This window comes from Podarcis liolepis, assembly GCF_965112155.1.
Source record: "Podarcis liolepis genome assembly, chromosome: 3".
NCBI classification, from domain to species: domain Eukaryota; kingdom Metazoa; phylum Chordata; class Lepidosauria; order Squamata; family Lacertidae; genus Podarcis; species Podarcis liolepis.
In genome coordinates, this window is record NC_139557.1 from 84,844,795 (window position 1) to 84,870,502 (window position 25,708).

The window sequence follows — 25,708 nt, forward strand, 5'->3', positions numbered from 1 at the left end:
AGACTTAGGAGCTCTCGCGACATTTCGTGACAGGCGACATATCCTTTGCGCCATCTTGGTTGCTCCGGACTAGGCTGCCCAAGGAGGGACCTATGAAGCTGCGGGCCGTGAGAGACGGACAGAGAGTAAAAGGAAAGCCTAACAGGTAGCAATATACGTTCAGCTCTAGGCCAAACCGATACAAAGAGCGTTTTTTGACGCCACGCACAACATGGCAGGTTGAACGCGAGCAACGTGTTTTCCTTTCGGTCTATGAATGTGCCTCAGCCATAGGCTGGCCTGTATCACGTGACTCAGAAAGCGTTGCTCTCCCCCCGCCTTCCTCCTGAAAACAAAACTCGACGCCGCGCGCCGCAGCTGCGTGTTTCTTCCGCAGCCGGTGGAGGGAAAGATGGCGGCGTCCAGGAGCGTGGAAGAGATGCGGAGCCGGGTGGTCCTGGGCGAGTTTGGCGTCCGCAACGTAAGTCAAAGAGCGGGAAAGATGCCGGAGGAGCGACAATCTCTGGTCCCGAAGTGGAGGCAGCTAAAGGGCTGAGTGTGGGGCTTCATGGGGACTGGAAGGGATACACGCGTCGAGGGCTGCGTGTTTCGTGCGCGTGGCGCCAGTCTTTGGTGTGGACAGGCGTAGTTGCTGCTCAACGATTCATATATATTTATTTTATTATTTATACTGTCTTTTTAATGACTGATGTCCATTACAAAATAAAATCCCAATGCAAAAATCCAACTAAAATACTCTACTAATACAGAAAACATCTATTGGTTGGCATATATGAAGTGGCTTCATTAAAAACAAAGTGATGTGTTAGAGTTGAAGTAATGTGTCTGAGATGCTTGGGAAGTTTTGCCTATTTTCCACATGCAAGTCGACTTATTGGGCAATCGTTAGATAACCAGTAACACACACGTGTGAATTCTGCCCTCTCCCTTTGTGCTGCTGATACCTACGTAAAGTGAATATCTGCCACTCGTTCTGCCCTTTGAACATCTGAATCTGCCTTACATTGAGTCAGACCCTGGGTCTGTCTAGCTTGGTATCTTATACTTTGGCTGGCAGCGACTCTCCAGGGTTTCAGGCAAGAGCCTTTCCTAGCTCTAGCTGGGGACTAAGCCTGGAACCTTGTGGGTGCAAACTACATGCTATACCACTGAGCTGTGGTCTTTTCTTCTTCCAGGTCCACACAACAGACTTTCCTGGGAATTACTCTGGATATGATGATGCCTGGGACAAGGAGAAGTTTGAAAAGGTGAGTACTTTTGGTGCTTAAGTAAATGGGTTGGAGTCCATCTTCCTATTGGACATTCTAAAATGCTGGCTTCCTTTAGGCCAGGGATCCCCCCTCCAGTGGCCTTCCTGTGGCTGTCCAGATGTTGTTTGACTCCAACTCCATCAGCCCCAGCCAGCATGGCCAATAGTTAAGGATGATGGAAGTTGTAGTCCATGCGCATATGGAGAATCCCAGGTTTCCCACCTCCTCTTAATGTTTTTTCTTGTGCCTACTGATGTCCTTCATAGTGTTATGAATTTGTGGTGGGAGGAAGAAGGCTGTATGCAGCTCCCTTCTAACCCCTGGATCCAGCAAGTGTTAAAATATAAACTAGACTAGCTTCCTGTGTTGAGGTGATAGCCAGTGTGATGAGCAGTTAAGGGAAACAAAGGAAAGTGGATCTGTGTGAGGCAGCAAATGGATGCCCTCCTCCTTCAACCGACTGGTAACTGGAAAAAGACAAAAGCAAGAATTGACAGTTGGCAGTGAGGTGACATAGAACTACAGCAGTAAGCTGGAGGGAGACTCATAGCAACATTTGAGATCAATGTTTGATTTTTAATTGAATCTAAGTCTGCGGCTATGGGAAAAACAAGACCCTCCATTGTAGGCTCAGGTTATATGTGTGTGTGTGTGTGTATGTAAATAAACCATATATTGTAAAGACACCACAATCTCCACTGTGCCTCATTTCCAAAAGAAAACATGAACTCTGGGTAACCACCTAAACCCCTGGAATCTTGCATCACTCGGTGATTGTGGGGGCATGCAAAAATAGCAACCTGTAGGGTTGTGGAATATCCTGTCTTTCTAGATCAACCTTCTCCAACCCGATTGCATCTAGATGCTTGAGATCAAAAATCTCATCACTCCAGCCAGCATGGCCAGTGGTTAGGAATGATTTGTAGCTTTGTTCAGGCTGTCGTACTGTTCAGACAAGAATTCAGAAATGCTGTCAGCCTAGTTGGACACTATGCATCTGGGCTGTGGGTTTAAAGTGTGCTGCAGGAGGCTTTTCAAAGGTACACAAATGAAAAAGTGCATCTTAGCTTGAGGTTTGTTGAGAATGATGCTGCTGGTGGTGGTAGGCAAATGACTCTCAGTCAGAGATACAGGAGGCCCCTTTATTATAATGTCTCCAAGGGCAGTTAAAACATGTTTATTCACGCAAACATTTCACTCTGGTTCAATTGCCCTTTGCCCATTCTGTCATTAAGTTTTTACGCTGTTGTGTCGTATTGCACTGTTGTCAGTGAAGGGTGCTCTCTTAGAAGAAAGATGACACTGGCCCACCCAGCTCACCTAACCCTGAACAAGTCCTCTCGTGCCTGCCTTCTTTCTTACATCTAGTCCAGGGGGTAGCACTGGCCATGAACCTCCTCCTGCTTGGGCTCTGTGTTGTCCTTGTACGACTCAGCAGGGAGGTGGATAGTAGCAAAGCTAAAATTAGTTGGTTCTATCTGACATTGGCTCTGGTGTCACCTACTGCTGGTCTCCTTGCCTTCCACCCTACAGTTCCCAATGAGCACCAGCCATGGGTCCTTGGGTTGTGTGGGTTACTTGCCACATTTTATTTCATGGCGTTTTTATCATATTAAACCTACAAACAATGTCCATTTTGAACACTTGTCCTTCTTGTCCCCAACAGAATTTCAGAGTAGATGTGACGCACATGGATGAAAGCACTCTGGAATTTGACATGGTGGGGATTGATGCTGCCATTGCTAATGCCTTCCGACGCATCTTGCTTGCTGAGGTATCCATTTCTCTTCCCAAGCAACTAATAAGACACTTGCAAGATAATCCTTTAGTTGAACATTATTGCCCAGGTTTGGCTGCTACTCCTTTCTGCAAGTACAAAAAGGCCAGAATGGAGTTGTTTTAGAATATACAATAAATATATTTCAGATTTCCCTGAAAAATATACAAAAATATGTTGGGGGGAAATCTGTTGAGCAGGTTAGTTAAAGACTCCAATGTGGGCAAAATGAGATGGGAGGCCTTGAGAACCATTTGAAATATATAGAAACACTTCTGAACGTTGCAATGTTTAAAATATACTTCTCTGTTATGGAAAGCAAGCAGACATTCATGAATTTCAGATGCCATTAGAATCTAGAAAAACTGTTGTCTGGAATAGCAAGCTTGGTGCTGTGTATAGATTATCTAGTCATTTGGGGATAATTTGTATAAATCAGATTTTTAGTGTTTTATTGGATGTGTCAGTGGCCATTGGTGTTAGGCACTTTCATAGAGCATGGATCGAGGAACAGCTCTTGGCCAATGTGACTACACAAAACCTTCAAATTCTTATGATGAATTTGAGTCATAGAATGATAGAATTGTAGAGTTGCAAGGGATCCTGAGGATCATCTAGTCCAACCCCCTGCATTGCAGGAATATGCAGGCGTCCCATATGGGGATTGAACCTGCGACCTTGGCATTATCAGCACCACCCTCTAACTAACTGAGCTATCAATGCTCAAACCCATTGAGCTGTTCCATGATAGCTTAATTCCATAATGCACTTGATAGTATTTAAGGTGCCACAAGACTCCTGCTAATTTTTCTGTTTTTAGAAGCAGTATAAATCTTAGTCCCCTGCATTGCATACTAACAATGAATGGTGGCATCTCTGCTTATGAGATTCTTGGTGGCACCTGGCTAGTCTTTGTTGCAAACAGACTAATGGAGTAGATAGGCCACTTGCTGAATCACACAAGCTCATTCTCAAAATAAAATGCCTTGGTAATATTTTAAACCATCCTTGATGAATTTGCTAATGGTGAGGTGTAGACAAACTTCCTGGCCCAGCGTCCTCATCAATGCACTAAACTGGTCCTCATTTATTAATTTTACTTGATTTCTTACCCACATTTTACCATATGGTTCCAGGGCAGGTTAAAGAAATTTAAAATCCAATAGTGAAGTTTTAAACAAACTTTCATTTTATTTATACACCACTTCATTGTAAAAAAAAACACCTGCAAAACAGTTTACAAAAAGATAAAAAAAACAAAACTGAGAAAAAATCACAGCCATACTTTAAAACACACAAAGGTTGAAACATGGAAACAGATTAAAATCACCATAGCTTCCTAAGCATCTGGCTGGGCTTGTCTAAACAAGAATAATTTTAGCAGGCACAGGGAGTTCCAAAGTGCAGGGAACTTACACACACGAAACAACCAAGTTATTTCAAATGGGTATTACGTGGCATCTGTAGTAGTTCCAATTCCGCCATTTGAAGGGGTCAAGTGGGCACATGTGGGGTAAGGTGATCCCATAGGCAAACTTGTCCCAAGTTGTCCTCCTAGAATGCCTGCAGCTGCCCTACCATGGTCCTCTCCATCAGCTTCCCCCAAAAGGGATGTTCTGGCTGATACCTGTACCAATCCAAAGGGTCCAGAGCTAGCGTCTTTAGGAGCAGCTGCACCATGGCCTCTTTCAATGCAGGTAGGGCTGAAATGATCTCTGAAGCTCTTTATTGAGGACTGCTGCTTTGAGAGGAAATGTGTCTGGATATTGATTTGAAATGACCTTCTTTTTTACTCTTGCTTAGGTGCCAACCATGGCCGTAGAGAAGGTCTTTGTGTACAATAACACCTCCATTGTGCAGGATGAAATTCTAGCTCATCGCTTGGGACTGATTCCTATCTGTGCAGATCCTCGTCTCTTTGAATACAAGAGTGAAGGTGAGAAGAATTTGTGGAAGATCCCATTGGCTAGGACAGACTAGAAATTAAAACAATGGTGGCTAGTTTACAGGCTGCATACAGCCCACTAAGAACCCCCCCCCCAATTTATTTTTTACTGATCCCTTTCCACTGTGATATTACAGTGCCAAATTTTGTAGCCTTCTCTGCAATTTGTCCAGTAAAAAAAATGCATCATTATTTTATTTTACTAACCCATGACTCCGCTGCTGTGATTGCGTAATACCAAAAGGTATTTGTGCCCCAACAAAATGTGTCTTTTAAAAAAGGCATCCTTTAGAAGTCAGCCACACCCACTCTTACACTTTGGCCACACCCACTTTGACTCCTGGCCTCCAGTGGCTGACTGTGGGTCAATGCAATGCTTGGCCTCCAAAAAGATTAGCCATCCCCTGCACCAGAAGAACCTGGGCATCCAGTGGAAGCGGCAGTTGCTCAGGGTAGCTTCAGTTTATTCTTCCTTTCCTTTTGCAGAAGACGAATGTGATGAAATTAACACTCTGCAATTCCAGTTGAAAATAAAGTGCCAGAGGAATCCTCAGGCAGCCAAGGAATCATCTGACCCTAACGAATTGTATATCAACCATAAAGGTAAAGCTGCTCCTTCTTTTGCTATTAGTGTCATGAGAGAGACAGTCCCCAGTCCCTTTGCTCTCTCACTCCTGAAGCTCTGAGATGACAACACCAGAGCTTGCTTTGCATTATTAATTGCTTTATGCCTTCCCCAGCTTCCAGCCTATTGTTTGTTTCCTTTTGTGGAGAGAGGAATTAAGAGTTGATTCAGTTGTCTGCCTTGTTACAGACGCAGGTCTTTTTTGGCCTTTTCTTTTTTCAGTTTACAGCAAGCACATGGAATGGGTGCCCCTGGGCTCTCAGGCCGACAACATGAATGCCAAGTTCCGTCCTGTACATGACGACATCCTCATTGCCCAGCTGCGGCCCGGCCAAGAGATCGATGTACTTATGCACTGCGTCAAAGGCATTGGTGAGGCAGCTGGAGTACTGGGATGGAGTTGGCAAACTTTTTGGAAATGTGGGGCATGGGATCCCTGAGATTTCTGGGTTTGGCTAGTATTTGCTCCTTGGTGATTTACAAGATGTGTTTTTCTAGGATTCTTTTTACAAGAGGATCAGATGTCTTTGGTTTGTTGGAATGGGCATTCTGGATTGTTCAGTAGTTTGCCTTTCCTTTAAGGAAGAAACTTGTCTCTGGTCCATGGTGAGACCTTGCAGTTCTCACCTCTTTGCATTGCTAAAGATCTGCCTGTGACCTTTGGGCTGTGTAAAGTACGGGCGGTGACCTTTTTGTGCAGGGGTTACTTTCCTGGCTCGTGTCTGCCATCACACGTCAATTGGATGCACCTAAAAAGGTTGCTGCCTGAATAACCAAATATCAGTATTTTGAGGATGGTTGAAGATGGCACACCATCCATGGGAATAGAATCTACATTGGCAGGACTGGCACTATAGACTTCCATTTTCAGAAGGTAAAAGACTAAATTGTGTGGTACAGCCGAGGAAAAGCATCCTAGAACTCAGGTTGACCAATCTTAGATACTTGTACATAGCTTTGGAGGGAAAGTGGTGGTGCTTTTTGTGTCTAGGAATGTGACATGTTAATCAGCCTTGCTACCAGTTTGACATGTCAGGTATAAATTCTACCTTTCCAAATCATTTGAATCAATCTGGATTAGCATAGGTACAGTGGACCCTTGGTTCTTGAACGGCTTAGTTGACAAACAAATCTGCTCCCGAACACCAAAAACCCGGAAGTAAGTGTTCTGGTTTTCGAACGTTTTTTGGATGCCGAACGTCCGATGCGGCTTCCGCTTGAGTACAGGAAGCTCCTGCAGCCATTCGGAAGCCACGCCTTGGTTTTCAAACAGTTTGGGAGTTGAATGGAATCCTGGAATGGATCAGTTTCAAGAACCAAGGTACCACTGTACTGGAAACTCAAATTAGTTAGCAAGGGCTTTCCTAGCGTAAAAGATACTGATGAGTTTATGTAACTAGGTGATGTGAACATTCTGTGCCTGATGCTGAAGGGTGGAGGTCTTTCAAAAAGAGTCCACCCGTCTACCTTCTACCAATCCAGGGATTGGGTGACTCTCTGGAGCAGATTTTAGGGGGCACCTGCCTGGGCTACTGCAGTGGGAGAGGAGAAACTGAAAGCCCTGTTGCACAAGCAAATGGATATCAAAGGATGTCTCTGCAGCTAATGAAAGTCCATATGTGTGTGGGCCATCATGCGGCAACAGAAATAGATTCTTTCTCTGTTTCGAATTCCAAATGACCCGATTTCTAATCTGTTTCAGGTAGTGCAGGTAATTTGAATTATTAACCACCAAGGAACTGGCTGTGTATATAAGTTTAGGTGGCTGATTAAAGATAAACAACAGTTCCATGTTGCTTACTGGCTGTCCCTCTCTGATTTTTTATTTAATGAACACTCTCTTTACTCAGGTAAAGACCATGCAAAGTTTTCTCCAGTGGCTACAGCCAGTTACCGGCTATTGCCAGAAATCACTCTACTACAGCCTATCGAAGGAGAAGCAGCTGAGAGGCTGAAGAACTGCTTTTCTGCTGGGGTTATTGAGGTCCAGGAAATCAAAGGTATTTTGTACCTCCTCCCCTTTGAGGACTCTGTGACCCTCCAGAAGCTGTTAAGACTGTAGATCCCATCATCTCTGACTTTGCCATACTGACTGGGACTGATGAGAGAGACTCGGCATTCAACAGTTTCTGGAGGGCCAATCTCTACCCTAGACTGCAAAAATCAGAGGCTATGTTTATTGAGATGAGAAAACCAGAAATGCTGATACACCATCTCTATACCAAGTCTGGGTAAATGTGTATTCTTCTGAGGTCTCATTTCTGGCCTACAGCACCTTGCCCCCCAGGTATTTTGTCGAGTGTGGTTTGTAGAAATTGAAAACTTGGGGCTATGAGTCTTTCCTTCTGCTTGTTGTCTTCACAATGTTTCAGGGATCCTATCCTATCTGACCATCAACATGTCAGGATAATTTTAGCTTGTGAAAACTCTCTTTGAGGTCTTGGTGATTTCCTTAAAATAGTAGTATGATTTATGCACACATATTTGGGGAGTAAAATTCCCTTGAGGCCTGTTGTTATGCATAATAAGATTCAACTGTAATTGTCCTCTGGCTAGCCTGGAAAATGCCACCTTTGGCCCCACTGCTCTGGCCTTGAGGAAATTCTTTGAAATTATTTCCATTAGAATATATGCCCCTTGCGGAAAGGGTCATAATTCAGCAGTAGAGAGGGAAGGTTCAGTAAACACATTAGCATACCTGTTTAGCATATTAAGTGTTGGTCTGTTTCACTAGGGCAAAAAGTGGCAAGAGTGGCTAACGCTCGATTGGACACATTCAGTAGAGAAATTTTTCGTCACAATGACCTGAAAAACCTTGTGCGCTTGGCTCGGGTGCGAGATCACTACATCTGTGAGTAAGCCTTCAAATGCTTCTGTTGCTGCCCCTTTCTCTGACATTTTACTATATGTAGTAACTGTGGGTGGAAGTCATGCGTCTAAGGGGCCTCAAGTAGTTTTCTATGCTTTTACCTATAGTTCTATATAAAATCTGTTTATGTATGTACTGATGTGAAACAAAGTTGGCAATCATTTTAGCTGAGTAAGGCTTCAACCTAATTCTACTTACCTGAGAGTAAGTCATAAATATGAGTTATTTCTAAATAGTCAGGATTGCAGATTTAGCACCAGATTTCAGTCTTCAAACGTTTAAGCTTACCCTTCAACCGTGCTTAAAAATCTAAAAACAGTAAAGTGTTGTTGTTGGTTACATGGTTGATGGTTACAAAAACAAAGATTTTCAAAGAGCAGAAATTAAGAGAGTTTGTGTACTGGTCCAGTAAACGCTTCCGCTGCGCCACCAGCAACAGCTCTCTTTGCAGAGCATTAATTAAGTCCAGTGCAGAGATTCTTGTTGCAGTACAAGCTTCAGAGTCTCAGCAGCAAAGAAATAACGACACAGGGAAGCCTGTCTTTCCAAAGACAGGTTTATTGCAGAAAGATAACAGAAACACCTCCGGAGCTTTCGGACATTTTTGCTTCACGCCCCACACCACAGAGAAACAAACACTCTTTATATACTGAGCATCTTAACAACTTAACGAGCCTGACTACTTAAAGTTACATGACATTGCTAACTTGCCAGCGTCTTAGGTTTCACACCCTAACAGAAATGTCCTCTTTTCCCATTGGATGTTAAGACTGTTCTGAATTCTTAGGGTTATTAACAAGAGCATAAAACCACACAGTGCATTTGAGGCATTATGTTGCCAATTGAATTGCCTTGCCTGGAGCATGTTTTGGGGTGCGGTGTTTTTTTTTATTTTCAGTTATTAAACTGGCTACCTTGGATCTAATTCTATCCCGTTTCTTCAGTTTCTGTTGAGTCAACAGGTGTCTTGCCTCCAGATGTGCTGATGAGTGAAGCGATCAAGGTATTGATAGGAAAGTGTCAGCAGTTCCTGGAGGAGCTTAAATTCATCCAAAAGAAATAAGTTTTTCTTTCTGAAAAGTTCAGCATAAGGATTCACTTGGTTGGGATTGCTGCAGCTGTGTCATGAAGGAGGGCGTCAATCAAGTCTGGGTCAATAGACAAGGAGAAACGGACCCTCTACCACAGATGTGAAAGACTGAAGTGGCTATGTACCTTTTACTTTTGTGGCACTCAATTTGATATGTGGCTGAAAAGGCAAGGATATGTGATGCCACTAGGCAGCTTATTGCAAAGACCAAATTTGCCAGATATATGATAAGTGGATAAAAAATATCCTGCAAGCAGAAGATGGGTAGGCTCCAGAAATTGCAATATCTTCTAAGTTGCTTTTTTTTAAAGACTACATCAGACCTGTAACAGGACCACCTTTTCTGAGAATTGCCATTAACTTTCCACTGATGTATATTGATGGATAATCTCAAAGGTGCTACACAGTAAGGTCTAATGCCTATGATGATTCTTCTGCCACTCAAATAGCAGAATTCTAAAAAATACGGTGTCATTAAGCTTCTCTATTATTTATTAAATATTTTTTGAGGCCTCAACTGCCTATGGAGTAAGCTGATTTTTTTTATCTTCTGCTTTATTTTAATACATGAACGGAGGTGCAGCTGGGCTAATTATTGATCTAATAGCTTATATGTAGTTTGGCAATTTCAGCTGTTGAGGAGCGTGATAAAGGGAAGGGACTGATCTTTACCCCATATTCAGAATGAATAGCCAAGATAATTTTAGCAATGAACTTTATTTAGACTAAATAGATTTGGTGAGCTTTCCAGCTGCAAATGTAATCGTGCAGCTTTTGACCTATAAAAGTTTTGCCATAGTAAAAAAGCTGCTGTAAAATTCAAACATGAGAAGAGTTGCTTCAGTGAGAACTGCAAATTAGTGAGAATAAACCCAGGACCAAGAATTTATGTATAAAACTGAAAGAGCTTTATTGACATTCAGAGGTGTATCACAATTGATTGGAGGCATCTTTAGATACAACACCCCTACCAAAACCCCTTAACATTATTATTATTTTTTCTATTATGGCCACAGAAAATTAAAAATATACTCATGACACAATAAATACAGTTAGGCTAGACTTCAACGCTATTTGTCGTGGCAGTTTTGTTTTAATAAAAGTTACACTGAGATCAAGACTTTAAGAGGGTAAACGGAAGTTGGAGTAGATTTGGGGGTACTAGTGAGGATCTGAACACCAGCTTAAGGCCTGCTTCCTTCACACTTTTCTGTTAATGTGACCAGATCTATGCACTGCAAAGCCACTTAAAAACATACCGGTACTTCTCTCCAATGAACGTTCTTTTGCATCTCCAGCTAAACTACTGCGGCAGTTGTTAAGCAAAGACCAAATTAGTGCTGAAGATTTAAACTTTAAAGCGGGCTAGGAATCCTATGCTATACAAGCAAACCCTAACCTACTTTAAGGCCTGATTTGGAGGCATTTTGAACCATCAGGCACTGCAGAGGATAATCCAGAACACTGCTGCTGCGCCCCCAAATGCAGCATTTCATCCTAGTTGTTAAGTATTTCAGACCAGCACAAAGTATCCCTGGGCTATTGTCGTCTACAGTACTCGGGCTTCTGACAGCAAAGACCAGAGTTCAAGCTAGGATACGATTTTTATAATGTTCTTAGGCCAAACGAGGACCGATAGTTCACTTCAGGCTTCCTGAGGTACGGCTGAGCCAAACTGACAGTAAGAGAGACTTCACTAGTTCCTGAACTGTCTCCGGTTTGATGGGATATATGGCAGAGTGCTGCTTCTCTAGAGAAACTTGAAGTTGGCCGAGACTTGGCGGGTTCAGCAATGCTCAGTGTGCAGACTTGGAAGAGCTGGGCCTTTCCAAAGGGAAGCAGACGAGTCCTCTGGTAGTGCCATATTGAGGCAGCCACAGTGCAGGGATCCTGATTGAAGACATAGTAGAGATCTGGCAGCATGCTGCCTTCGCTGGAAAAGCATTGTGTGCCCATGTGAAAGTTAGTTCCGACAGAACTGGTCCACTGATTTGATAGGGCTGAATGGCTAGGCTCCATCCAAGGAAAATGAGGTTGTGCAATAAAGCTGCAAATGGAAATAGGGAAATCCAACAGGTTTTATGTAGTAGATGGGATGTGACGAACTCAGTCCTCCAGCCTCCGAAGCAGAAAGAGCTGGGGGGCCAGTGAGAGAGCTGAATCCAAACACAGGGGGAAGAGTAGACAAAGTAGGCAAATGGCTACCGTGAAAGAACACAGAATAGAAAAGGGGGTAGTGAAAGTGTCCTGAGCTTCTATTGCTCAAAGAGCGCAATGAGGGTTCCATCTTCATTATCCAATGTATTTGTATCTAGGGGTGCCTTCACCTTCTTGAAAAGAGAGGGAAGGTTTCTGATATGAACTTCCTTCCTAAATTGCTCTCCAAGGGGCTTCTGTAAGGAACAAGAGAAGTCTCCATTAGGCATTGCACATGCAGAATAACTCCAGTAGAATTTCCTCTGCTGAAAAAGTAAAATATCTCCCATGCCAATAAAACACTTTCATTTTGCCACAACCCTTTAATTGTGAGATTGTAACAACTCAACCTTCCTGGGCAGCTGGTGGTAGAGCCATGATAGGGTCAAAGCCAATTCAAGTGTCTGTAAGGTACTTTAAGCCTTGCCAACATCCTTCTATCAGTTCTGTTGAAACAAGGAGTTGACTTGCTGCACGCCAGCAACAAAATGCTATCTTTGCTAATGACTTTTCTCCCTGCTGGATGCGGGTGGCGCTGTGGGTTAAACCAGAGAGCCTAGGACTTGCTGATCAGAAGGTCAGCAGTTTAAATCCCCGCAACGGGGTGAGCTCCCGTTGCTCAGTCCCTGCTCCTGCCACCCTAGCAGTTCGAAAGCACGTCAAAGTGCAAGTAGATAAATAGGTACCGCTCCGGCAGAAAGGTAAACCGCATTTCTGTGCGCTGCTCTGGTTCGCCAGAAGCGGCTTAGTCATGCTGCCCACATGACCCGGAAGCTGTATGCCGGCTCCCTCGGCCAATAAAGTGAGATGAGCGCCGCAACCCCAGAGTCTGTCACGACTGGACCTAATGGTCAGGGGTCCCTTTACCTTTCTCCCTGCTAATGCATTCTTAACAGTTGGCCTGCCACCGATTACAAGCTATGAGAGAGGTACTTTTAACCTTTGCTCTAAAGATCAGCATATTGTGCTTTCAAACTGTGATTATTTATTTAATATTTTTATTATTATATATCCTATCTTTCCTCCAAGGAGCTTTAAGTGGCAAACATGGTTCTCCGCCTCCTCATTTTATCCTCCCAAATGTACATTAGGTTGGGGGAGAGCAACAGGCCCAAGGTCACCCCGTGAGTTTCATGGCTGAGTGGGGATTTTACACATGGGTCTCCCAAGTCCTAGTCCAATACTCTTTAACAATTACACCACAGTGGATCTCACACTGAAGCTGTATCCATCCAGCCAATATATGCCTAGGTCCTTTATTTTTAAAGAGAACTAGACCTCAAGAGAAAGGCACTTGAGTTTTGCTACTGTTGTGACTAACCCGAGGCTGGTGGGACCTAGAGTCAGGACTAATGGGCTTAAAAAAGCTGTCACTGATCTAACAGTAGCCTAGGTAGAGAGAGTTGTAAATTGCTTCGGGATGCCTCATGGGAAGCAATTAATAAATGAAAACAACAACATGGTTCCATTTTTTCCCTGGAGGTAGGAAAGAGAGCTGTTTCTGTGCTGCTTGATGCCACAACCTACCCCTATGCAGCCTGCGATCAGGCGTTTAAAATGGTCCTTCCGGCGCTTGTCTGTTACTTTCTGTAGCGTTACGTTGAGTAGCTTGGAATCAAACTGTTCCAGGGAGTCTTTCTGAATTTCTGGAATCTGTTCCATCACTGCTTTCAGCTCAGCATACCGTGGACGCTTCAAGTAGCAAAGAAGATAGTGAACAAGGATCGTTACCAGAACAAAACCAACACATAAGCCCTGGGAAATTAAGAGCCTCCCTCCCAGATCCAAATCTGGTCATAGGGGGTGGTTCAGTGGGCTTGCATCACCACTAATCCTCAAAGATGGCAGCAGACAAAGAGAGAAAGAGAAATTCTTTCCCTTGCATTTCCTTACCAAAGCTTCATAGATCTGGAAGGCCAAGTGAACGAGAGCTGCCATACACCCGTCGTGTTGCCCATGTACTTGTAAACCTGTCAATACACTTCTGAAAAACCAGGTCACTGCTTCAGGAATCATCATGTTCTTTGTAAGCGCCTACAGAAGACAGATGAACATGTAGCAAGATAACCCAGATTCTACCCATCTTCCCAGAAAAGGTGATTTCTACGATTCACTCATACTATGCACACTGTGCCCAAAAGGAATCACTAACTCTTGGCCATATTCATCTTCACCACACTCCACCCTACTAGCCCCTGTAATGGAAGCACCTCTTTAAGCAGCGGCCAGCACAGATTTGTGGTAGTTCTTTGGCAGGACAATGTATCCTTCCATGAAAGGGATGTGAAGGCTGTAACCAGCAGCGCACTGCAGACATTCTGGAGAGAGAAAAGACAGACACGTGGCAGCCTGTGAGATTTGTTCTTGGTTCCTGAGAACAAAGGCTCTTGAGTCTAAGTATTGTACAATGTGCTGTGATATTGAAGAAGGCCAAAGTAAAAAAGGCTGAAAAAGGATTTATGATCATATCAGCCATGAAAGCTCCCTGATGCCCTTCCAGTTCGTCCAGGACAATCAGCCACCTCGGACTCAGATTTGCCCAGGAACCTTGATATGTGGAGGGCACATTTGGCTGACTGAAGCTCACAACTGTTACTGAATTTCTAAGGCCAAGGGTTTCTCCAATAAAAGTTCAGAGCTCTGTTTTAGGCATAGAAGGGTCTACTAAAGGAAAGTCTCTTTCAAAATGTGCACACAACATGGGGAAGGAATGGAAGCTCAGCTTCCTTACCTCTTGCTTCATCAAACACTTGCCCAATTCAGTGAGCTCAGAATTAGATGGTGGAGTCACCTCTGTAGACATCATCTCCTCATCTATGGGGAAAAAAGGCGATGTGAATGCATTCTTCATGGAACCTCAGCTTCATGGCTGAGGTGGGAAACTGAGAGCCCATTGATTTCTTAGCTTAATGATTAATCTGATCCAGAATAGACCTCAAATGTGGAACAGAAAGGACAATCCGTTTACGCACCATCTCCATCTGCAGCAACAGCACTGTTCTGCTCAGCACCCTTCTTTGCGACACAGCAAACAGCTGCAAATACACCAGGGGAGGGGGAAATGTGAGATATTCACAGAAAAAAAACTTTACAAGACATTACACATCCCCCTCAGGACTACCCAACTTAATTCTTCCTTTGCAATGCCTTTATATGTATATAATGTATATCAATGCACTGGAGGCTGTGCCCTCCTTACTCTGTTAGCCAATCCCCCTTGCATTCCTCTACATTAACCTCCTAGGGCTTCCCCTTCTCACCTGAAGCAACAACTAAGTTCACTTTTCACCTTCCCCACCCCATTTCTAAAACCACCTCTCTTCTATTCTCCAGTCTCACTTTGTACTCATTCTCACCTTCGCCCCCGTGTTCGTGTGTCCTCCCCCATCCTTTGTGTAATTTCCCTTTCACATAGGCCACTCCTGTGGGAACCTCTGGCCTCTTTCTCCTCTCACACCTTACCCCACCCTGACTTCACACAAATTTAGGATGGGATTTCCAATGGGAGCTATGCATGATGACAGCCTTGCATTTTTATGTCTATAGGAAGATATTACTACATATTGATAATAAGGCATATTAGGAGGAAAGGAGTGAAAACCACCTTTGCAGAGCAAAATGTATTTCAAATGGGACAGTATTTCCTCCAAGCCTCCCATCAGGGTGAGAGGTTTGGTATGGTTGGAAACCTACATATGAAGCACTTTGGAGGTCACTAGAGAAAGGCTATTGCTTGGTTATGTGTCTTGAACACCTAAACCAAATGTCAAAGGAAGCTATAAGACCCAATTCCAAAAAGGATGGCAGTTATTTAGGCCAGTAGCTTTCAAACTCCTTATTCTCAGGGAACAATTTCTACAGCCATTTATCTGCTAAGGAAGTCCTGTCCCTCTACTGCAAAACCACCACAAATTGCAAAGGATTCTGGGCCACATTTTAGGTCATGCTATCAGATCCCACAAGGTGCTGGCAGAATTGTTTTGGCCTTGCTGCCACCCTGTGTGAAAATGTAGTGTGATGTACAACATGCCCAACTCCGTTGCCATACATTTTGGGCAGCTTGTCTCTCACTACCATTTTCTCCAATTAAGGAATTAATAAACTTCCAAGGAACACAGACTGAAAACCAGTATTCTAGGCCCTATTTAGGCCTAAATTGGGTGTGCAGCGTAAGACTGAAAAATGACAGCTTTGACAATGGAAGCACTTTTGGAGCATGAAGAATAAGATTAAGAATTGTCACAACAAGCCACTGTGGTCCCACAAATCCCAGAACATACTACTGGAATTTATTTTGCTCAGAGAGACATACTACAGATGGCCCAGGCTTTTCATGCAACCTACTAGTTTCTCTCACCAATTAGATCCACAACTTCTCGGGTAAGCACCCTAACTAGCTGCTCCTCTAACATCTCTTGGGATTCTGGGTTGTCATCTGCTGCATCTTCGTCACTGCTGAAGGAAAAGACGATCAATTTTAAAAACGCAAGATAGACTACAACTGAAGCTGAGCATGATAGCATCACCAAGATGAAGGTAATGTTGATGGGTAGCTCATCTGTCCTGGGCAGTGAGGTTCAGTCTGTCCTAGGCAGGGTTGCACTCTCCTAAAGGATCAGGTTCATAACTTGGGGTGCAATTAGATCTATCCTTTACTTTTGATGCCCAAATGGTTATCTGTGACAGAAAACACAGCTCAGGTAGATGTCCGTTTACCCTGGACAGAAGCAATCTGGTATTTGTTATTGTTGCCCTCAGAACACTCAGGTTATGCTATTTTAATGTATTATATGTGGGGCTACCTTTGATGAGTACTTGGCTATTTAAAATGGTGCAAAATACAGCCGCAAGGAACATCTCTCACTGTTTCTGGCCTATTTATGAACATAATTCAAGCTGCTGGTCTTAACCATAACTGCTTGGGACCCAGGTAATCTAAAAGACTGTTTGCACTCCTATGAAGCTGCCTGATACTAGACACTGTCGGTAGAGCCCTTCTCTAGGCACTTCCACAATCAGAGGAAGCATGGGAAAGGATCTTTTTGGTTGCGGCACCCAGAACTTGGAGCACTCTCCTTAGAAAAGATATTCTGAATTCTTTGACCTCTGGGCACAAGGTGAAAACCTTTTAATTTCCCCACATCTTTTAGTCGGTGTTAGGTGTTTTAGAAAATGTTACGGCTTTGGTTGCCCCCTTCAAGAGAGACTGCAGTAGTGCAGACATCAAGTGGCATTTTTGAGTAGCAGTCCCCCTCGTTTCTTTTAAGCCATCACACTTACCAAAGCACACTTCGCTGGTTGATCACCTGCCATTTTTGGGACAGCCTCTGACAGAAAGGAACAAAGAAAGAACAGTAGCATAATATGAAGGCAATCAATGAGATACACTCAGGGCTGTGTGTGTTCCATGTCAAGGGAACCCAAATTATGTGACAATAAAAACTGAATTTGGTAATCTATTTAAATTATGCAAATTCTGATTCTGCTATCAATTCTGATTCTGCTATTTATGGAAATGAGCAGAGAACTATGCAGGGCATGAAAGCCTTCCCTTTCCCTACAAGACATTTTGCTCAGCTGCACCTCTCAGCCCCTTCAGCTTTTGAGATTTCACTAAGCTTCACCTTGCTACAGAGTATGACGCCTCCTAGACCTCGTTGTTGGGCTAAAATCTGAAGCCTGAGCCAGTGACCATTAGTCTCTAGAGAGTTGTCTTGCATTCAGGAAACCTGGTTAAAATGTGTCCCCAACGATAGTATTACCTAAGTATTTGGGCAAGCCACCATATCCCAGTTTAACAATTTTAGGTTATATTTTAGTGATTAAGATTTAACTTACATATTTTTAACTGCTGCTATATCTGTATTGCCCCTGTTATACCCAATTGCAAATTCAAATGTATCCCTATCATGTTTTATGACTTCCCTGATATTATATGTGAGCTGGAACTGGTCTGTGACCAAATTTAATAAATTCTATCCCAGTTTAACCTGCTTCATACAATATTGCTGAAGTGAAACTCGGGGCTCTCTGGAGAAGGGGCAGGATGTAAATGTAAGAAATACATTTCAGAACCCAGAACGACAACGAAGTCTGGAAGCCCTGGCCAGTAACAGCAGCAAATGATGCAAGTCATACACATGCTGTTTCTTACCACATACAAGTAGGTGAAGAGTGGTCCAAGTATAGGACAGATAAGAGATTCATAGTGTTCAGATGGACAGGAAAGGACCAAGGGCTTCACAAACACACCTGTGCGGAGTGAGTTAAAGAAGTCTAGCATAAGCATTAGCATTTCCACACGACAAACTACTGAACCACCCAGCCCTGTGGCTGAAGCTCTCCTTTAATGATAAACAGACTAGGAGACCAACTCAATCACCAGAAATCCCAAAGCCTGATTGGTACAGGCAACTGCACAAACCGCTCCTACTTAAAATGCTCCATAAATCTGAATTGAGAAGAAAGGCTGATTTATACAGGCTTTTTATTCCTTGAAAAAAAAGGGAGTTAAACACATGGCAGGCCACAATACATGGTTGGAGGGCTGAATTCTGAAGAGGGTCACAAGTTCTGCAAACTGGGCTTCCTACCATTTTGGTTGAAAGTGAAGATGAAGAACTAGGATGGTTGCTGTGGTTGTTTGGACATGAAAATCATTTACTGGGAACTCCAGATATTCTGAAGATGCTCTTTTCCAGATATTTTTCTGAGAAGTGAACTATCTGCACTAGGAGTGGTCAGGTGCAGAAGGAAGGCAAAGGGAGCAGGAAATCGTTAGTGCTATTTTGAAAAGAAGACCTCTCATGTCATGGACAAAGAGAGGAAGTCAAAACTGATTTTGGAAGGAGAGCCTAGCAACAAACAGCAGATAAAGGATACGAAGCATGGGGCGGAGTCTATAGTCAGGGATGTTGTTTAGGTTGAGAAAAGCAGAGTTGAGCAGCTCAGTAGCTAGGCCCTCTACTGTGTAGAAATCTTGCTGCATTGAAGAGCCAGCATTCCCCAGGACATGGAAACTGCAATTCAAAAGACAATTCAATTTAGACAACAAACATGAAGGTTAGAAGACATTCTGCTCTGATGATACAGATTTGTGTTTGCTTATTCATTTGTGAAAAGGAGGAGTGCCTTTTGGGGTCAAAGTCCAACTAGTCCAGCATTCTGTCTCTGACAGTGATCAGCCGGAAATTCCTACAAAGCTTACAGGCAGGACATAAACTGATACCAACCCTTTTGTCCCAAGGGCCGAGGCACCCAAGGTGCTTTACACATTTAAAATATTAGAACAAACAATTGGTACAAAATATTCTCAGGCCAACCTCAGGAGTCGATGGCCTGTTTCCTTGTCTGGGGTTCCTTGTTTCTGGCTTCCCTCAGGGCACACAGGTCTTTCTTAAGTAGGCCCAGGGAAGGTGGTGGGAGTGAGGCTGCACCAACAGCTCCCAGGACGGTGATGGTTTTATTGAATGAGGCAATAAAATTTCGTGAGACAAGAAATTATAGTAGTTAAAGGGCACCAAACTGCACTGTATGCCTTTTGATCTGCTGCTGTTTTTGTGCATTCCACAAGTTTATTTTCCTAAATCATTGAAGTTCTTACCAGTTGTCATACAGGGTACAAAAAAAGCCCTGCATCCTTTCCAGCACTGTTTTGTAAACAGGAGAGTCATAAATTTCCAGCAGGGGCTGAGGAAGGCCTAAAAAGAGTGAAATATTATCGGTGAATAGATTCATCTCCACAAGCAAATGAATGCTAATGAAAGAAAAAAACATTATTACAGGAAACCGTGGAATGAGAATGTTTGGGGAGCCAACCAAAGGAGCAAACACAGATGTGGATATATAATCAGGGTTGCAGGGTCTATCTAGAGAAATGCTGCTGCTACAGCTTTAAAAACTGATAGGAAGGCCAGAAAAAAATGTCACATTACCTCAGGCTGAACTAGAAGAAAGCTGGCATGTTTTAACAATTTCTCAAAAGCAACTTGGACATTCTAATCATATACATTTCTACCTGCGTCAGAGATTGTATAACTTAAGATGCATCAGTGCCTGAAATGGTTTAGAAGATCCTTTGCAAAACAAATCTAAAGCAGTCGTCTCTACCTGGCATGACATGAGCACAGGCTACATAGGTACATAGAGCTAGCCACATTGAAAGCTTTATATAAGAAGTGGCCCTGAGGCAGAATTAGAATCCAGCTCCATGTCACAATTGTACAGATCATCACTAAAAGTCAACCCTCCTCTGAAAATGTGGTGGATTTAGAGCAGAAGTAAGGAACCTTCTTCAGTCCCAAGGCTGCATTCACTCATGGGCAACCTTCTGGCAGATGCATATCAATGGTGGGGGCAGCGCTAAAGGCGTAAGTGGGAGCAGCAACGGATGTGACTCTTCCTTTTGTACAGTAGGCAACATTTTAGCCCTGCAAGTCAGAGGTTTCGACACATATACCCACCCTCCTTTCCATCCAGACCAAGCAAGAGGCAGTACCACAGTTCAGGGACACATTCCAGTCACACAAAAGCACTGCAGGAGGGTGGCGGAAAAAGTCTTGTGAGGCGTGTGGGCTGTGAGGAGGTCAGAAACGCCCGAAAGGCCACATTAGGCCCCTGGGCCTGAGGTTCCTGACCCTTGGGTCGAGAGTTAAGATCTGGAAAGCCTCTTGGTGATGGGCCACCAGAAAATGGTGAACCTGTGTGTTATTAAGCCAATTCAACCTCCTCAACTGAGCCAGGAGATGGCAAATAAGTCAGCTAGAAAATAAAAAGCCTTTCTCTTGGGCCAGGGACTTCTTTGATCTTGCTAGAAAAACTAGGCAAATCAAAGGCTTAGAACATATCTTGAGTGACACAAGGGAAATGAATTTGTTTTAAACTCCAGACTCTGGCTTGTACAGAACAACAAACCACGTTTCATGGGAATGAAAACAAAATTCTGCTGAGGTCTTTTTCTTGTGTGTGGGCAGCCCAAGGATCAGGGCAGCTCCTTCCTGCTCATGCATGCACCATTAAATCACAGTTTAGCAATACTTGCACAGTCATTATATGACATGCTGCCTATTCCTATTTCCAGCAAAAATCAAGGCAGCAAAAATCTTGCACAAAAAATGTTGCTCTCTCACACACATGGCAGGCAGGCAGGCAGACAAGTAGGCAGGAGCTCACCCCTTGGGTAACTACATTTGCCTAGGCCTACTTCAAACTCTTGTTGAGCTAGAGAAACGCAGCATATAGTTGTTTTAAGCAGAATGCCCCTGACTGCAGCTAAGGTAACAATTTCTGCATCTTGAAGAGAACACAGCAGCTGTAAAGATTAACACACAAGGTGTAGAAGTGCAATGAAGAGGAGCAGATACTTACCTAGGATGGCATTCTTCTCCACTTCCAGCAGGTCTAAGGCCTTTGCAAAGGTTTCCCCAAACCTGGACACCATCTCTGGCATATACAGATTGTTATGAGTCCTGGAAGAGAGCAGGATGTTGCACAGTCACAAGTTGTACCTAACAGCTGCTTGGCAGCAGGAAGCCACCATCATCTTACGAACAGCTCCTGTGTCTGGTGATGAGGAAGGCGAGACCATGCACTTGTGCATGGGATCCCCCTTCCTTACCAATAAAATCACTATACTCTCTTGGGGACATGGAGAAGTCTCCGCTTTATCACACAGAGGGTACCAGCTGCCCCACACAACAGTTACCCTCTGTTCACCTCACCTCAGCCCTTTGAAATACTGGCTGCAATGACACCATCAAAGGCCACAATCGGAGAGAGGCCTTGGAACCCGCAGGCAAATTCTGCTTCTAGCAAACTGCTCTGCACCCGCTGAGCAGCAAAGGAGAGGCCATCCCACCTCTGAAAGACACAGAGTGCCTCTCCGAGGAGGGATCACAGTCCCTGCAATGGCAGCTGACGCTGGAGGAATATAAAGCTCTTAAGTGATGTGCTTGTATGCTGTAAGCAGCTGTGTGGCAGAGAGATGACCCCCTGAAAAGGAGAACAGCTCTGCATTGTCCACACCACGCTGCCAGGGAGGAGCCTCTGTCCAGCCCCAGATGGCTTCTCTCTTGCCATCAAGGCTATCGCAGGGTCCCTCACCTGCTAGATGTGTCATCTGAGTGGGGGTGGGGTGGGGAGAAGGGTCTCTGTCTCACCTACCTCTCTCCTTTGAGACCACAGACCTCCACTCAGGGCTTCGGCAACTGCACACAGCACAAATTCTGCAGCCAAACGGCCCAACAGCCTCCGCCAACATTGCAATGCCACTGTACCTGCTGCTAGAGGTGATCAACGGTAACTCAGTATCTCCCTCTAGAGCAGCGTTTCCCCCCCAAAGTGTGAGGGTACAGGGGTAACAAAGGACTAGGACGTTGGGTGGCAGGGGCAGGCCTCTCAATTGCCCTCCAGAGTCTCATCTTTCATTTTTAGAAGTCTCTAAAGGAAGTCTCTATGCTTGTGAAGACAAAACCTTCCAAGAATGTGATCAAAGTGCAACCAATGCAGCGATGTTTGCCTGAGCTTGCAGACAGCCTGGAACAATAGTTCTGAGGTGTGAACTGCCCATTCATTTCAAGGGGTGCTAACAGAGGCTGCAAGAGAGGAGAAGCATCGTATTATGAAGACTAAGTGACGACGTGTTTTGGCAAAAGCCTGCAAACACTATATAGAGGACTTTATTGTTTAATCATTTGTGCTACCCTGACTATACTAACTGTGAAGAGAATGGGGAAATGCTGCCTTAGAGGTCTTATACATCCCAATATAGCAACCAGAACCCTTTTCACAGCACTGAATGTTAACACTTACAAATATGTTGTTTGAAATCTTATTGCTGTAGCTAAGATGGCTTTTGGGTCAGACCCAAACTAAAGTATTTGATCAACATCAGAATAGGAAGCACAGGATGCATGGTTGTGGAGCATGCATAAACCGAGTATGAACGCCACAGCCTGGCCTCTGTAAAATACCATATGCCTTCCTTAAAGGCAAGGATGAAGCTCTCAGCAGTAAATCAGAGGGTCATGAAGATCCCTGCTGGTGAGGCCAGGTGTGCCAAGAATACTGGTAGTCAGTTTCACCTCTGCAGCTTGGTGCTATTGTGGATTACTCTCATTACATGACTGACGCTAGCTCACAGAGGTCAGTCTTTTGAAGCATATCTTGAAACTAGGCCAATGCTGTTGCATATGCCAAAATAGAATTTTTTAATACCTACTATCAAAAACTAACGTGGAATAGAATTTAAGATCTGGAAATAGCAGTGAACAGATAGAAAAATTATTCCAAGTTATTCAAAGTTTTATTCATTATGTTATTCATTTAGTGCCCTGTAGATCTCAATGTTCATCTTACTATCTTATGATTTTACCAATGTATGTACTACCACACATTAGGTTTGAAGCAAGACCATTTAACATGTGACACATTAATCAATGCAGGATTTTAACTGGTGTGTTTTAATGTTTCCAGAATGATCCAATATAATAATTACTAGGACCCTTGAAAGCCAATCTGGATGTGGAGAATGTTTACCAAGGCCACATGAGCATTACGTTTTTTAAAATCCAAGAAAAACAACAGTGAAAAACCTTTCCCCTCAGCAGAAGCTTGCCCCCATTGCCTTCTGCAGTCCCCATCCCACCCCGCAAACTGCTGCCTATTTACAATGTTTTCCAACATACTCTCTCCCCATCCCTTTCCCATTCTGCCAGACTGCTCTTTCCCTCTAGGAGTCTGCATTTTAGCAGTATTAGGATTGCCTCCGCAGGCTGATTAATGAAGTCCTTACATGCCAAATCACAGAACAGTCCCATAGCTGCATACAGGCTAACCTGTTTCATTCACTCTTGTGCATAAAGATCTCATGGGACCAGGAGACAGCAGGTGAGCACAAAGGGTCTCATGAGATCTCTACAAAAGGAACCATTAGTCTGGTTCAATAATTTCTAACAAAATAAAAACAGCAACAAAACAATAAAAGCTGGTTAGGGAAAATGAAGTACCAAAGGGAGTAAAAGGAGGTATTCTGCATTTAATAGGTAACAGAGCAAAACTATATATATCCAATAAGATGCAGATATGAAGCTAATATAACTGTTAAGCATGGATTCCCTAAACAGAAGATTTCCATATATTTAAGCTACTTACATGCTAAGGGTATATAATGAATTGTTCATCTTCTCAAGGGCATAGCAGAGAATGTTTAACACACTTAGCTTACCTTTGTGCAGACTGTGAGCTGTATCCACAGCTTTACCTGCCACACATTGAGCACAAGGCACCATGCAAAACCCCCAAAGAACAAGTGCAACCATTTACTTGACATTCTCATCATCCTGCAAGCTACCATAATTCACAGTAGTGCTGCGATGTGGTCTAAGACAGCATAGGCAAGGGCCTACTCAAGCTCATATTTGACTCCCCTCCCATTTCCTTTTTTTAAAATTTGAATAATTGTGTAAGCTAAGTTCACCTGAGAGCTGTTAACATAAAAAGGTGGAAGCTCTTGGCCTTTTATCACAATAGCATCCAAAAAACTATGTAGTTATGGATTGGCTACCGTAAGCTCCATTAGGCAGAAAATTGTGCATTAACTGGTGCCATTGCCATGAAATGCTTGGCAATTCATCCAAGTCAAAGGAAAATATTTATTTAGACAATTCATATGCCACCCTTTGATATAATTATTTCCAGGGTGGATAAAGATAAAAATACAGATTACCATGGTCAAGGCTCAGTATCTCTATTAGATACATTTTTAACTGTTCAGCTAAAGAGCTTCCATGTGGGCTTTACAATAAAATAAAAGAAACCCTAATGATTTCACTTCCCATCCCTTGTTTAAGTCTCTTTTGATTCTAGTAGATGACATCACCTCCACTGCTAGTCACAAGAGCATATGGTGCTGCCATTATAGATGAGTTCAAAGGCTCACCTAGCCTAGTTTCCTGTCCAAAAGTGCCCATTTACCCTATTTCTCGGAGAAGGCACACAAGAAGCCAGGCAAATAATGTCCTTGTCACAGATCTCCATCTTTTTTTTGGGGGGGGGGGGGGAATTGGAAGTAATAACCAGTTTGAGAATCAGAATACACACTGCCACCCATTTTTGTTAGATGTCTGTTGTCTATGGATTTTTGAAACCACTTAGATACTGTTAGCCATAACAGCTTCAAAGAACCTAAAAACACAAGAGGAGCCCTGCTGGATCATACCAACAATCCAACTAGGCTAACATCCTGTTCTCAAAATGGCCAGCCAGAAGCCAATGGGAAACTGAGTGCAAGCAGGACATGAGTGCAACGTTATTCCCCTAACAATTGGTATTCAGAGGCATGTTACCTCCAATACTGAGGGCAGCACATAGTCATCATAGCAAGTAGCTACTAATAGCCTTCTCCTCCATGAAAAATATATAATCTTCAAGAAGACAAAAATGGGGGAGAAATTTCTCGTGGCAATTGCCCCAGAGTGGCTGGAGCAACCCAGCCAGATGGACAGGGTATAAATAATAATATAATAATAATTATTATTAATAAATCTCTCAAATGCAGTTGATAACCCACATATACCATGACTGTCAGGATCGCTCCTTGTTACGGTTTCACAAGTGCTGCCATTTTAGCGATCAGGGAACAGGTCATCACAATGTTCCCCAGACCACCACAAACAACTTCACCGAGTAAGGTTGATTTGCACTCTCCTCTCCAATTTCTATCTTCAGGAAGAGTAACGAGACCATGCACAACAACAAGGAGTGGAGGCAGCAAGCTGTGTTTTAATTTTATGTTCAATGAAATTTGGGGACACCTCCTCCAATAAGAATTCCCACAAGTAAGTGTGTTGGGCTGTTAACCAGAAGGCTGGTGGTTCAAGCCCACCCAGGGACAGCTGTGAACATGATTCCTGCGCTGCAAGGGATTGGACCAGATGACCCTCAGGGGTCCCTTCCAAC

General features: G+C 43.6%; 2 protein-coding genes across 4 annotated transcripts in view; one reads left to right on the forward strand and one right to left on the reverse strand.

Moving 5' to 3' along the window:
- Positions 1-16: 16 nt before the first annotated feature.
- POLR1C (RNA polymerase I and III subunit C) lies at positions 17-10,073 on the forward strand. Of its 2 annotated transcripts, none has more exons than XM_083497108.1 (9): positions 17-145; positions 1,176-1,247; positions 2,917-3,024; positions 4,831-4,963; positions 5,459-5,575; positions 5,820-5,969; positions 7,448-7,597; positions 8,332-8,448; positions 9,411-10,073. In XM_083497108.1, the coding sequence occupies exons 3-9, from the start codon at positions 2,941-2,943 to the stop codon at positions 9,527-9,529; spliced, it is 870 nt and encodes a 289-aa protein (XP_083353234.1). In that variant the 5' UTR covers positions 17-145; positions 1,176-1,247; positions 2,917-2,940; the 3' UTR covers positions 9,530-10,073. The 2 variants fall into 2 exon arrangements, with proteins under 2 accessions (XP_083353234.1, XP_083353233.1); XM_083497107.1 differs by lacking the exon at positions 17-145 and adding an exon at positions 161-460.
- Positions 10,074-10,441: 368 nt separating this feature from the next.
- XPO5 (exportin 5) overlaps positions 10,442-25,708 on the reverse strand; it is a 34,988-nt gene continuing 19,721 nt past the window's right edge. Inside the window, exons 21-32 of one of the 2 annotated variants that reach the window (XM_083497099.1) lie at positions 21,119-21,219; positions 19,356-19,452; positions 18,635-18,771; positions 17,907-18,004; positions 17,033-17,079; positions 16,110-16,207; positions 14,725-14,787; positions 14,484-14,566; positions 13,963-14,070; positions 13,646-13,786; positions 13,280-13,444; positions 10,442-11,949 (exon numbers count right to left, since the gene is read on the reverse strand). In XM_083497099.1, coding sequence (XP_083353225.1) covers positions 11,812-11,949; positions 13,280-13,444; positions 13,646-13,786; positions 13,963-14,070; positions 14,484-14,566; positions 14,725-14,787; positions 16,110-16,207; positions 17,033-17,079; positions 17,907-18,004; positions 18,635-18,771; positions 19,356-19,452; positions 21,119-21,219 — 1,276 coding nt within the window. In that variant the 3' untranslated portion in view covers positions 10,442-11,811. The remainder of the gene's footprint in view (positions 11,950-13,279; positions 13,445-13,645; positions 13,787-13,962; positions 14,071-14,483; positions 14,567-14,724; positions 14,788-16,109; positions 16,208-17,032; positions 17,080-17,906; positions 18,005-18,634; positions 18,772-19,355; positions 19,453-21,118; positions 21,220-25,708) is intronic. The other variant, XM_083497100.1, reaches the window with a different exon arrangement.

Excerpts from the sequence above, each read along its gene's own strand:
- POLR1C (XM_083497107.1), top strand. The coding sequence starts at position 392 with ATGGCGGCGTCCAGGAGCGTGGAAGAGATGCGGAGCCGGGTGGTCCTG. Across the intron at positions 461-1,175 it reads GCGAGTTTGGCGTCCGCAAC|GTCCACACAACAGACTTTCC; the intron begins GTAAGTCAAAGA and ends TTCTTCTTCCAG. Across the intron at positions 8,449-9,410 it reads GGTGCGAGATCACTACATCT|TTTCTGTTGAGTCAACAGGT; the intron begins GTGAGTAAGCCT and ends CCGTTTCTTCAG.